A 15122-nucleotide genomic window follows, 5' to 3' on the forward strand; every position below is an offset into this window, starting at 1 on the left:
CCGCCACTACCAGCAACTGCAGCAGCAGCAGCAGCAACTACTGGGCTACTCCCACCCTATCCCCCGCTCCAGCCAAACTTCTGCAAGCCATGTGGGGCCAAAGCATGGAAAGTTAGAACATGTGAAGGCGTATGGTTTTAGTGGCAACTCCTTGGTGGTTTATATAAGGTGTTTTGGAGGGGCACATTTCTGATAACTGGGAGTGAGTGTGGAGGGTACCCAGCTTTCAGCCTCTATAGCCATCTGGTTTAATGCGTGTTTTTGCTTTTGACGCCTCTTGACCAGCACCTTTTTATCTTGGCTTGTCAGTTTCTCATACTTTTTTTTTTTTTTTTGAACTAGTAAGGGAATGCGATTTAAAACCACAGAGTACCTAGAAGACTTTCTGGATAGTTCATGTAAGCGATTTAAAAATTCTGAAATTTGTGTTAAAGAAAAAATAGGCTAAATGCTTAGTTAGCATTGTTTGCTTAGGAGGTCAGATTAATGGCTTGTCTCTTCAAATGCCTAAAAATTGTGACATACTAACTCGGTAACTTTGGTCGTAAAAGTATTATGGCTGTGAAGCAATTTGCAATTCAAAATGCATCTGTTTTCCTGTTACAAGATTGGTATTTTAGTTATTCATAGTCTCCAGGTTTATTCTAAGTCTAGAAAGTCAAAAACTTTTTAGACATGGACTGAAACATTGTATCCACAGAAGTTTTAAAAAGTAATTCGATACCTTGATGATTAACATTTATAACCAACTAATCTTTTCCTTAGCTATTTTTTGAAACCATAGTAGTATTCTTTGATGAAAAGTTAAGTTTTAGTAGGGCCTTTTGCCCATTTAAAGAGTAGATTTGGAGTTCTGAGTTTCAGAAACGAAAATTTACCTCATAACTGAGGAAGCAGTTAAGAATCTTCTTGCCAGTATTCACTGTTGACTTCTTTTCACTTTATATTTTGGCAATTTTATACTTGTGCCCAATCCCAAGAGGGAAAAAGCTGATTTCAATCCAGGAAGGTATAAGAGCAGAAATTCTCCTGAAATATAGATTTAGTGTAGTGACTCACTATTTTGTTCCTGTGCTTCCATGAACTGAAAGTAACAATACAGGGAGCTTTAGCAACCTAAAAGTAAATAATATTTCTAGTATATAGACCTGCCCCAAACTTTCTTTTCCTTTGGTAAACTGCTGAAATGACTGTATTGAAGGTCAAATGTGCTGACTTCAAAACAAAATTTAGTTTCAGGTAATGACAATCATCATACTTCAATTTTATCTTGAAACTGATAGAGACATTTTAGATTTTGTTAAGTTTTAATTTCATTCTGACGAATCAAAAGTTCCTAATGAATTGTTTTGTTATTTTATTTTTCTCTTTTAAAAAGTTCACATCATTAGGATCTTTACTTCTCTTAACTTTATGCCCTGCTCTTCAAGTGATAAACACGGGATTTATTTTGAGGTTTGGGTTGGGCTCCTGACTGATGCTTATCAGTCAATTCACTTGAGTCTTATTTCTTCATCTGTAAAATTAGGGAATTGAATCAGATTTTTAGAAAAGGTCCTTTCAGATCTACTTTTTTTGAGCCTAGTTATTCTTAAGGTCTATGAAGATTGTTAAGCATTTTGGAATGCATTGAAGACACAGTAGGGCATAGTGTTTTGGACACTAGACCTCTCGGGAATGTTAAGATTCAAATCTCAATTCAGTGATACCAGGTCACTTAATCTTTTAGCCTCAGTGTTCTCATTTTGCAAATGAGAATCTGGTCTGAATAGATCTCATCTAAGGTGATTTTCAGGTGTAAGATGTATAAGTCTTTAAAGAAGGAAATCTACCTTATAGTACCAAATGAAAAGTAGACTTTCAGGAGTAGCTTTTGAAAACTGAATCCCATGGGGCAAAGAAGGATGAAACTTGTTTCATATAGAGAGGATCATCTCATTCATCCTCAGTAGCCACTTGTACAGAATTAAAGGTTAATGTTCTAGATTTTGAATCCACTCTATAAGCCCCAAGTGACTGGAATGGATTGAAGTGTCGTACTGTGGGGAAAAAAAATGCTTGGAATCAGAAGACCCAGGTTCTGATCCTGACTGATGCTTATTACCTACGGCAAGTCATTTAATCTCCCATGGCTTCAGTTTGCTTATTTGTAAAATGGTACTGGACTAGATGGTGTTTAGAGATTCTTTCCATTTATACTTGTCATCCTATGCCTTTGTGATAATCATCAAAGTGCACTTATTATATTCAGATGTACTATAATTTGTGCTTTACTGAGGGTTATCCTGATAATTAGACCTGCTTCTTAGAGTTTAGAACATTTTAGTGGAAAAACATTAGTTTAGTTAACATTATTTAGTTTAAGTTAGCTGATGACTAGTTGTTGTGGGAATTCCACATGAAGAGAACAACCAAAGAGGATGTTTGTTCTTTGAGTGCTAAGGCTGTGTGAGTATCAGATACTATTTTAAAAGTTGAATATCCTGGTCAGTGTATGTGTGTATCAGTTTTTTGGGAGGAGGAAGATGAATTAATAATTGTAATATATTTTATAGTCAAATAATAACAAAATTTGTATGCCAGTGGAATAAAGTGGACTTCAAATGAAAAGAGGAATAAATGTTAACTGAAGTTTAATGTAAAATTTATATTCAAGCATATTTTGCTGCTCCAATGATCTCATTGATATACTGGTACATATCGACTTTTTATCCTATGTTGTTCTTATATATAGTAATGTGATAATAGCTCTGTTATTATTAACATGGTAGGTCTATAGGAAATCTACCAAATGTGCTAGAAAAGGGAAATACACTGACATGCACGCATACACATGAAGCACCTGAAGCATAACCATGAAGGTATATAACTGATCTGTATTGATGCAATTTTCCAAAAGCATGGAACTCTTAAGAATCAGAGATTAACACTAGTCCTGAAGTCAGGAGGATGCAAGTTCAAATCTTATCTCAGACACTTAACACTGTTAATTTGTGTTAACAGCTGTGTGACTCTAGGCAAGTCACTTAACCCCAATTTTCTCAGCCCCCCCCCCCCAAAAAAAAATCAGATTTAAGTATTTGTAAAAGCTGAATGTATAGCAGTTTCCTTTAAAAATCTTGATTTGATTTTGCTGCTATTTTTTGGTGTAACTTAGGCATTTTCAGTTTGACCCTTGAATTTACTGATGTGGAAAGCACTTGGAAATGGAAATGGTAAAAGTAAAAAATATCTTATATGTATTCAATTGTTTAGGTTAAATTACTGTATTTATTAATAGGTAGTTCTATGGTAATTGCTCTGTTAAGTAGAAGTTACCATTTTACCAACTTAATAAGTTTCATTGTGGGCTTTCTGAGCAGAATCAGCCTATAAATTTCTTTTATAAAAAATCTAGCATTTAATCTGTCAGATATTTAATTTGAAGTCTATACCATTTCTGAAAATGCAGTGACTTGTTGAATCATTAAAATGTTTCAGTTTACATTCACAAAGCCAACTCTGTGACTGTATTTTCCTCCCAAGGAGCCCTTATAGAAGAACACTATTTGAAAACTATTGATCTACACTGTATTTTTCCAGTTTACTGATGTTAAAAATAGAATATTAATAAAAACTAATATTAGATTTATATCCACTGAGTCTTCCAATAACTTATAGGATGCTGGATTAGAATTTTAGAATTTTGAAAAGAAAATAGTTGTTATAGTTTAGCTTCACTGAGATTGAAAGAATTCATCACTTATCTATAATTTTAAGATTCAGGAGTAGAATCCATTCCCATTGACCTGGGAAATTATTTTGAAAGAACTTTTTCATGTTTAGATTCATGATGTAAATTCAAACATTTCCAAAATCACCTCTATGATAAAAAGAAATAACTTGCAACATAGCATCTTATACCTCAGTAGCAAAGTATATACAGTAAAATTAGAAATTAGGTAGATGTATTTTCTAAAGAAATAGACCAGAGACTGTCCCCAAAATTTGTGTTGTCTTAAAATCAGGGTAGCATATAATCAGGTAAGCTGGTTCTTATTAACAGTAACTGACCTTTAATGTTAAAGAAACTTTTATATACATTTTCATTTAATCCTCACAACAACCCTCTGAAATTGGACAACAAAGAAAAACAAAATAAAATTGTTTGTATCCTTCTGTCAGTTATGCACTAAAATCTGGTTATAGGAAAAGGTATTTATTGCACACCACCTAGTTTAACCTAGTGGTAATGTGAGTAGTTAATTCATATTCAATATAACAGATTTATTTTGGTAATCTCTTCTAGTACTTTTTATGAAATTTCTGTTATTTTAAGAGTGAGATTCCACAAAGTTAGTTACATTACATTCGAATGGAATATTGTTTACTTCAGTGTTGAGCTAGTATTCATCTTTTACCATTTTTGTTTATAATTTTTAAAATATTTTTCATTCACTACCTCTTACTCAGCTTAAAATCTGAGAGGTTCATGAAACGTACTATTGTATTCTGAATTGTTCCATTTAATTATGTATTGTCTTTCATTGTTGTTATTCTATTGATGGCTTTATTCCCAAATTGGGTAGTAAGCTCTTTGAGAGCAGCCTCCCCTCTCCCCCCTTCTTTTCTTTTTTTAAAATATTTGTAAAATACTGTGCAGTACTACATTCACAAGAGACTCAAATCACTTAATGAATTGAGAGTAGAACCAATTCTTTGGAATAAACTAGCCAAGAAAATTTTCATAATGCTTGATAACAGCATGTATCTGGCTATGAAATTTAAAGTGCCTGTCACTTTTAATCATCTTTGCCTTCAAGGAGGTTACACTTCATTTTGAGAAACAATGTAGATACAAAGTACTTACTGGACAGAAGAAGTTGGATACTAGCAACTACTGAGACCAGGATAGCATTCCTATAGGTAGAAACACTTGAACTGAGCTTTGAGGAAGTTGAAGGTTCTTGGAGACAAAGTCAGAGAATAGGTACATTTCAAGCATAGGGCATGGAGTTTGCGAAAGCATGACAAGATGGAATGCCCTAAGAGAGGAAATAGCAAATAGGCTAGCCAGTTTGGAACAGGATGTGAAAAGAGAGTAGGTAAAATAAGTCTTTGGTATATTTCATTCTGGAGGCAAGAGAGCCATGAAGCTTTTTGAAGTGGGGAATAATGTGGTCAGATCTATACTTTGAGAATTTTGCAGCTGTATGGAGAATAGATGTGACTTTAGATAGGGATTCAAATTAGAAGATCACTGCCATAGTCCAAGAAGGAGGTAATGGGGGCCTGAATTAGTGATAGCTGTATAAGGGAAGAGAAAGGGGTCAGATGAGAATCTTCTGACTTCATCCTTTAACCATATTCCTCCCTGCAAAATTGATTTTCTTTTTTAAAGTGCTTTTTCAACCTTTCTGCAACATTGGAGATAAAATTGAAAAAGGACCTCAATACTATCTTGTCCAATCTTATCAGTGAAAAGAATCCCTACTATAACATGTTTGACAAGTACTCAATTTCTGCTTAAAAAACTTCAGAGATGGCTATTCTTTTACATAGTAACATACTTCTACTTTTGGACAGTTCTAATTATTGGAAGTTTTTCCAACATTAAACCTCAAATTGTATCTTTGTAACTTCTTCAACTACCTCTTATCTGCTTCTGCTTTCTAGGACCAAATTGAGCACATCAAATCTCTTCTTCCACATAGCAGACCTTCAGATCTCTTGGTTAAGTAACCATAGTCTCTTCATCTAGTTCTCCCATGATAGTGGATTCAAAATCCCTCCCAGCAGTATTATATGGAAATTTCATGAGTATGATTTGTGCCTTTAAATATTAGGCAGTTTTCAAGGATGGAAGAGCATTTAAGTCAAAGGGAAAGGTGGTCTATATTCAGGAGAAGGGGAGAGGGAAAGGTAGAGAGATAAGGGTAGGGAGAAGTGACAAGATAAGTTACCATACCATCCCAAATTCCTTGCCCAGGTGTTCCATAGTATATTTCAATGATGAAAACTTTTCTTAGATTCTTTATTGTATGTTCTAGCTTTCCTCTTCTGATACTTAAATGTATTTTGACTCCCTTTTTCTTTGGAAACATATCTTTCTGGGTTTTCATGACATTACACTCTTGGTTTTCCTCTAACCTGTCTAAGCATCTTCTGTATCCTTTGCTGGAACATTCATGTCAAAATTCCTAAATTTGGGTGAAGAACAAAGTTCTGTCCTGGTTCCCTGTCTTTTTCCTCCCTAGACTTTCCTAGACTGCATTAGTTCCCATGTATTTAATCATCTCTAGTTATGGGATACCAATTCCAAAATTCATATTTACGGAGCCCTAGTCATCAAGGCCTACTGGACATTTTGAAGTGAAGATACTGCAGACATTCCTAATTCATACATGTTTTAAAGACAGAACTCATTTTCTAAAAACCTTTTCCTCTTCCAGACTAATTCTTTTTATGTTTGAGGGCATCACTATTTTTTCCAATCATCCATGAATGCAGCATCATTTTTTTTTTTTAACATGTATTTAGTCATCTGTCAAATTTGGTTTTTACTTAACATTTTCATTCAAAAAGAGAAATTCTATTCAAAATAACTAGAGCATACAAAATATTTGGGAACCTACAAGGCACTACTGGGATCTATTTGAAACAATTTAAAAAAATACCTTTTGCAGACATAATTGGAGAAATAGTAATTGTTCATGGGTAGGGGTAATTAATTTATTTAACAGTATGCTAATCAAACTCAATTTCTCTTTTCTAATCTCTTCCCTTAAATGTAGTCAGCAACTTTTCCAGGTCCTTAATGACCTCTTATGTAGATTAATGCTTCCTAAATTTTTTTCTGCTCTTGATCCCTTTTCCCCCCTGAGAAATTTTTACATGACCCTAGATATATATATATATATATATATATAGTTGTATAAATATACATGTCAAACATTTATTGATAATCATAATTTTGTGACCCTCCATGTTCACGTTATGAGACTGCATATGGGATCGTGACCCACAGTTTAAGAAACTGGGAGCTGGATTATTATAGGCTCCTGAATATCCTTGCCTCAGGTTTTTCCTCATTTTAAATCTGTTACTTAACCTCCAAAATGATTTTCCTTTTGTATAGGTCTAAGCATGTCACCCCATTACTCTATCTCCAATGGTTTCATGTAACTTGATATTTAAAGTGTTTCTCAACGGGGCTCTAGCCTACTTTTCCACATATTTATGTGACTTCATGATTACTCTCTGCTGTTGTCCCACTTTGTTACATTGTATCTATTGTGTGTGTGTGTGGGGGGGGAATTGGTGCAATTTAATGGCAGGAACTTAGTGTGTACCAGTGCTAGAAGTGTATAATTTCTTGTTGATTGATCAACAATAGATTATGGATTGCTCTGATCACTTAGAATCAGAACCGTTGAATGTTCCTCTACCCTTTGGTTTTTTTTAATTGCTATCCAGTCAGTTACTATATACTGTAGATTCTTCCTTCACATCTCTCATCTTTCTCATTCACATAGCCACCATGATAGTTGAGTCCCTTGTTACCTTTCATGTAGATTATTATAGTAGCCTACTATAGTATTTGAGATGTTTTATGATGATGTTTTTAGGGCTTAGACTTTTTCCATTTGTGCCCCCTTTTAGCCTAAGAAACTTACACAACCCTGGATATATGTAAAATAGATTTATAAATCAAATATTTACTAAAAGTAAATCATTATTTTGCCACTCCTCCACATGGGCTCTTGACCCAAAGTTTAAGAAACTTTGCTGTATTTGACATTTTGTATGATCCTAGGTAAGTAACTTTTGAGCTCCAATGAAATGGGGACAATATTCATAGTCATATTAAATATGCTTGTTTTAAAAACAAAATGAAATATTTATATAAGGTTTATGAAGAAATAAACAGTCTTCTACTAGAACTTTCCAACAACCTTGTGAAATGGGTACTATAGATATCTAGATATCATTGCTGTTTTACAAATAGGCTTCAATTAAGTGATTTGTCTAGGGTCACATAGTAATTGTAAGAAGGAAAGTTTGAATATAGATGTTTTGTGCTTAGGTACAGAACTTTGTCCATTATTCCAAGCTACTTCTAAAAGCTGATACTAGTAACAACCTAAGGTTTTCATAAGGCTTTTCTACACTCCCTTCCCCTGCCTCCACTTGCTTTCTCCCCACTAGTTCTTTGAGGGTAGATTAAAGTATTAGTATCCTCATTTTAGAGCTAAGAAAATAGATGTTCATAAAAACTCAATTTTATCAATAAACATTAAGTGATGACTATATGCTAGGCCCTGTGCTAAGTGCTGGGAATAAAAAAAGACACAAAATATTAGTCTTTACTCTAAAGGAACCTAAAATATGAGGGAAAGATAAGTAAACGAATATTTATAAACTATACAAAGTAGGAACTAAAAACAGAAGTGGCACCAGAATTAAGATGATTGGAAAAGCCTTCTTATGGCAAGATCAAGAGGAAGACCATCTGTGTATGACTGAGATAGGAAGTGAGGAACTGAGTGGTTAGGGTGTTTGTGGGAAAGTTAATATATATGTTGAAGCTACTTAATGTGAGGTTAGGAGTTTGGAAAGAAAAATTGTGAGTTTTGCTAAATTCATTGAGGACAGAATAGTAGGAATGTTGGGAACATCTTACCAGGGTTTTGATTGAGTGGTAGTGTTGAATAGTATGAATCTCAAAAGAGGAGAGATTATAGGGAGTGAACTAATAAGTGGCAATGGGGAACAAGGATTATTCCAACATAACCTGGAGCAGTAAGTGGAAATCAATGAAAGTGCAGCCAATATTGGAAAGAGTGGCTAGGGATTTGTATCATCAGTGGGAAATTAGATTTTTGCAATAACTGAAAGATTTAGTAGTGGGAGAGGAAAAGATTTAAGATTAAGGGAAGTTTGTTGCCCATGGAATATGAATTTCAGTTGAAGTGGGAGGGTGTTATTTGGTTGAAACTTGGGGGAGGAAGATTGAGGGGGTAGCAATTGGAGATAGGGTTTAGATGATGATCTACAAGCATTCATAATTACTAGGGTATACAGGATATGTTTAGATGTGAAGCTTTCATTGAATGGAAAGAGTTATTCCTTTTCCTATAGGAGACTGGAGATTGGACTGGAGACAAATTCAGGAGATGGAAGACAGAAGGCATAGGATGTATTTATTTCTCTCCAAAGGCAGTGCATCTGTGAGCACATAACTAAAAAGTGATAGAAGTAGGATTTAGACACTCTGGGCATCCTGATTATAAGATAGTATCCACTGTCATATTGTTTGTGCTAAGAAAAGTGGTAATATTGCTATCATTACTACTTTAGATTAAAAAAAAATCATGCATGTAAAAGATAGCTGAAGTAGGAAAGGATTCTAAGCATTGTATATTCTACTGTAGCTTGGTACATATGTTATTAAATGTCTTCATTTATAAATATGCATTTGAGCTATCATGAGTAAAGTGTAGTAGTATTAAAAAATTTATAAAATTTTAAATTCTTCACAAAGATAGCAATTTCATTTTTGTCATTATTGACAAACACCAACAATTCCGAAGAAAAATAGAGCTTCTGGTTGTCAAGTTTCAAATTAGGAAATCTATAATACAGTTGTGTTTACAGATCTTAATTGCTATTAGGTTGTTTGGAAAAAGAAAAGCTCCAGGGTAACTAGGACCCAAACCACATAGGGCTTCTAGATTAAGATCAACATTTTGAACTCTGAGGACTTCTAACTAGTGTGGGTCAGATCTGACTAGTTTGAGTTGATCTCTTGATTTGGTTTCTTGACCTCCACAAATCTGTACTTCTTGGTTGTGGAAACACCATAGTTTATTGGACTGCAAGATGAAGATAATTGGCTATTTTTGTAATAAAATACAGGATAAATTTCTTAACTTTACTTTAAAGTTGGAAGGATGGATTTTATCTCTGACATTTTGGAAATTTCCTTTCCAGCTGAGTGGATGCCCATCAGCTAGAGAATGGATAAATAAGTTGTGGTATATGAATGTTATGGAATATTTGTTCTTTAAGAAATGATTTTGCAAGACGGTTTTACAGAGGCCTGGAGAGACTTACATGTTGTACTGAAGCTAAGTGAAGTGAGTAGAACCAGGAAAACATTCTTCACAACAGCAAGATTATGTGATAATCAATTCTGATGGATGTGGCTCTTTTCATCAATGAGGTGTGAATCAGGCTAAACCAATGGTCTTGTGATGGAAGGGAGCTATTTGCATTCACAGAGAGGACTCGGGATTGAGGGTGGATCACAACATAGTATTTTCACTTTTTTTAAATTGTTGTTTGCTTTTTGTTTTCTTTCTCATATATTTTTCTTTTTGATTTTTCTTGTGCAGCATAACAATTGTGGAAATATGTATAGAAGACTTGCATATTTAACATATATTGGATTATATGTTGAGAGAAAAGGGATGGGGGGAAGGCAGGGGAAAATTTTGGAACACAAGGTTTTCCAAGGGTGAATGTTGAAAACTTATCTATGCATGTTTTGAAAATAAAAAGCTTTAATAAGTTAATTAAAATTTTCCCTTCTATAGGCTTAAGTCTATTTTGTTTTTTCGCACACAGCTTCAAGCTAATATTCAGGGAAAAACTTGTTTTTATATGTTGATATATACTGTGTGCATTTATATTTCTAGAAAATAGGAGAATCATGTTATTTTTATATTATGTGTATAGCTAGCTTATTGAAAATTTTAAAATACAGAACAACTCTATTCCTTAGCTTATTTTTAACCATGTCCATAATTTGTTTATAATTTGTTTTTCCCCTTAATGTTTTAAATAACCTAGTTAAAGAATAGCAACTTTAAATGTTTACCTACATTTTAAGTTATATTTACTTCAGAAAGGGATTGTGCATATGACATCTAATCCCTATTTAACTATAAAACTGGACTTGAAATACCAAAATTTTAGAATACTGGTTTCCAATCTTCTGAGTATGAACTGAAGCGTCTTTGAATTAATACTTTTGGATGAATCTAAACAGTATCTACTATTATGAAAAACTAATACTTAATGTATGAGACAGATCTAAGTCTATAGAAGTTATATGTCTTTATGGATTCCCAGGTCTCTTCCAATAATTCCTGTTAAGTTTACAGGTTAGAGACTAATGCTTCCGAATATATTCAATTTCTATTAGCTTTTCAAGTTCTGAGAAAATCTTGGATATGTTCATTTGAACGCTAGAATTTGAAGGAGAGTAGCTGTTATTGCCATCTAAATCCTTTAAGTTGAAGGCCACACTTCTGGATCTCAAACACATCAGTAGGAAATAAAACTTTGCTGCAATACCTTTCTTAAATATGTAGTTTTATGGTCTAGCTGGAGCACTTTTAGCAGGAAAGAAATGGAAAAAATGCAAATGTAAAAAACTTGGATCTCACCTTAGAATAGTAATTTGTATCCTCAAAAGATAACTGGAAGGGTTGAAACAAAAAAATTCTCAGTAAAAGTCAGGCTAGGATAGTTGAGATTATTTTTCATTTCTTATGAAGATAATTGACATAAACAACACAGGAGAAGCACATAGTAACTAATCGCATAAGTGGACATAAGTAAGTGAAAATATTGGACAAACCAAAGAATCTTGATGAGGACTTAAAACATGCATTAAAGGATTTGAATGTAAACAGTTGGTTATGTTGATGTTTAAAATACATATGAAATTGTACATTTAATCATCTCAAAGCCTATGAGTTTTATTAGTTGCTACTACCTATGTGTTCAGTATTGTTTAGATCTTTGGTGATGGAAATAAACACTCCATTTTATTTTATGTTTTGTTGTTCAGTTTGTATCTTAACTCTCTGTGACCCCATTTGGGGTTTTCTTGGCAAAAAGAGAATGTAGAAAGTAGAATTGTTTGCCATTTCTTTCTCTAGCTTATTTTACAGTTGAAGAAATTGAGGCAAACAGGATTAAATGACAACCAAGGTCACACAGCTAGTGTCTGAGGACAGATTTGAAGTCAGAAAAACCAAGTCTTCCTGACTGCAGGCCTGGCACTCTATCCACTGAGAAGTGATTTTTGATAACTGGTTGGTTATCTATTTAATAGTGATTGATAAAAATTTTCAGTTTGCTTTTTGAAACTGTAAAACAAAACTTCAAATAGAACTGATAAAGTTTTCTAAAAGAAATATAAAGATTCTCACTATTTAGTTTTCCTCTAGCATCAAGAAAATGAAACTAAAATGTATAACTTTATTTGCCCCATATGGAATTGATAATTTGTAAATTTAAAACACTTTTGAGGAAATTGTTTTTAGAAAATTTTAGAAGAGATTCTTTGTGGAACATTTTAATGAAATTATTTTGATAAGTTAAAAAGTAGAAGATGGGGGGAAAACCCACCAAGTCAGAACTTTATTCTGTGCCATTATTAATAAAACAAGGATCTATAGTAAGAAGTATACTTACAAAAGTATCTCAAGTGATATATTAAGTTAAATTATTTTTAAGAACTGAATATAATTTTTTAATAAAATCTGGAAGAAAATTATTTTTATATATGTCTCTTTTAAGAAGTACTAAACTTAGATTTCCAAAATTATCAGTATCAAGTAGCCATTATTAGAGTCAAGGACTGATTCATTCCTTACCAAAGCAGCTTACTTAAAAAATGTGCCTTAATTTTACTTACACACACACACACACACACACACACACACACAATTTCAGAGGCTTTTAACTGAACAATTACAGAAATTTCTACCAAGGTATTTCCATCTTTGATAGCCATAAAGAAACAAGTTAGACTCCTACCTTAATTAGATATTTAGAAGGATAGAGTGTATACTTTGTAATAGAAGTTAAACTGAAAAATATTAGAAAATACAGAAATTATTGGTTAAAAAATTCATTGAAAAGGACAGGCTAAAATATCTTTTAAGACCTATAGACAGATGAATTATGATGAAAAATCACACAGGACAAAAATAGGTATCTTTTATTATAACTTGTGTGTAGGAAAACCAATACTTGAATTTCTTAGTGATTTTTAAAAGTCAAAGAACTGTGGGCATAGGGACAGACATGCAACTTGAGTATAGTAATAATTTTTATTTGATCAAAAAATATATATATACACATATATATATTTACACACACACACACATACACCAAAGATTTAGAATCATTCTAAAAAATCAGGCAAATTCAGGAGTACTTGCTTTCTATTATTTACATGTTATTGGGACTTTTCAGTATATTTTATATAACAATTTTTCAGTTATCCACATCTTTTTCACATAATTAGAACAATAGTCTGCCAAGTTCAAACATTACCTGTTGAAATAAAGAAAATGATTACAAATTTAAAATCCTGTTCATTGATTACAAAGCTTTATTGCAAATCAAGTTCTAAAAATGAAAAGGATATGATCAATGGAACTTTTTTCTCCAGATGAGCTTAAATTAATAGAAAGCCTCTATAAGATAGGTTCTGAGCTGGAGGCACAGGTATTTTCTGTTTGTTACTTTAGCAAACTTGCACTGTTTTATTAATGTTTTTTAAAATGTTCGGGGCGTTTGATGTTTCTCTAAAAACATATCTATCTGCCTCTATACTCCAAGAATTCTAAGCATTGGAAATCAAGGTAAAAACAGTTCCTAATACAGGAGACAACATGTAAATGACTATACTTGATTTATGGAGGGCAATTTCAGAGGGGAAGGCACTAGCATTTGGAACCTAGGAGTGGCTACAGAAGAAACTTTGGAAAAAAGAAAAAACTAAGATGCCAAGAGACAAGGAAGAAAACAGTACAGGCATGGAGAACAGTCAATGCAAAAGCATGGAGATAGGAGATGAAGTACTATGTATAAGGCACATTCAAAAGGACAGTACTATTGGACTATAGAATGCAAGGGAAAAAAAAATTGCTGGGAAATAGTGGCCAGGTCCTGATGAACTTCAAATGTCAAAAAAGGAGGTTTTATTTGACCCTGGAGGAAGACCTTTTTGAGTAGGCAGTGGCAATATATAGTCAGATTTGGGCTCAACAGCTTAGATAAGAAGTGATGAGGTCCTGAACTAGGGTGGTGTCTCTACAGTAGAAGACATGACAGATACTGTGAAGGGAGAAAGATCTGTCACTGGATTGGATATATGAAGTGAGTGAGCCTGGCTGACTGGGAAAGTGGTAACGTCTTCTACACTAAAAAGGAAATTCAGAAAAGATATTTTGGGGAGTTATGGGGATAAGGTTCTCTAACCAATTTGAAGATGCTTATCAGTTAAACAATTCAAAATGTCCCAAAGACAGCTGTTGATGCAGACTGAAGATAGAGTTCCAGAACTTTTCAAAAAACTGGTAATTTTATGGAAAATATGGATAACACTTGAGAAGATGTCATGGATGAACTATAATATGCATCAACAGAGAAATGTCCAATGAAATTAAAGATCCTTCAGATTAAATTAAGATGGTGAAAAAGGTCATCAAAATTTCCTGTTTACCTCTATGGTGATAAGAATAACAATCATCCATTCTAGGCGGAGTGCCCGCTTTTCATTCAGGTGATTTCGCATTAGGTCTGTTAGTTCCATGCAATGTTGAAGCTTCTCATTCATCACCTACGAAAGGAAAAAAAAATTGGTCTAAAGCTCAGACTTTAAAAAATACAGTAGGTCACATACTGAAGTGCTTATATTTTTGAAATCTTACCAAAGTTAATGTGGAAATATGTTTAGAAGAATTAACACATTTTTAACCTATATTGTTTTACTTACTGTAGGGAAAGGAGGTGGGGGAAGAGAGGAAAAAAATAAAAGAGTTTGAAACGGTGAATATTGAAAACTATGCGGGTGTTATTTTTTGCTGAGGCAATTGTGGCTAAGTGACTTGTCCAGAGTCACACAACTAGGATGTGTTAAATGTTTAAGGCCAGATTTGAACTCGGGTTCTCCTGACTTCAGGACTGATGCTCTATTCACTGTGCCACCTAGCTGCCCCTTTTGTGTGTATTTTAAAAAATAAAAGGCTTTTATTAAAAAAAAATATATATATATATATATATATATATATATATAAAATCAAAGGTCTAAAAATGAGGTTGAAGGGCTTAAAACA

The 15122-nt window shown here is 33.3% G+C and overlaps 1 protein-coding gene across 8 annotated transcripts in view; it reads right to left on the reverse strand.

Annotated features, from left to right (window-relative positions):
- Positions 1–13095: 13095 nt before the first annotated feature.
- The window catches only part of RMND1 (required for meiotic nuclear division 1 homolog), a 118886-nt gene continuing 116859 nt past the window's right edge, over positions 13096–15122 (reverse strand). For all 8 annotated transcript variants that reach the window (XM_051997945.1, XM_051997950.1, XM_051997944.1 and 5 more), the window contains 2 exons: positions 14510–14626; positions 13096–13335 (listed from right to left, as the gene is read on the reverse strand). In XM_051997945.1, the coding sequence (XP_051853905.1) occupies positions 13303–13335; positions 14510–14626 (150 nt within the window). In that variant the 3' untranslated portion in view covers positions 13096–13302. The remainder of the gene's footprint in view (positions 13336–14509; positions 14627–15122) is intronic.

Source organism: Antechinus flavipes, chromosome 4 (genome assembly GCF_016432865.1).
Source record: "Antechinus flavipes isolate AdamAnt ecotype Samford, QLD, Australia chromosome 4, AdamAnt_v2, whole genome shotgun sequence".
In the NCBI taxonomy this organism is placed as follows: Eukaryota; Metazoa; Chordata; class Mammalia; order Dasyuromorphia; family Dasyuridae; genus Antechinus; species Antechinus flavipes.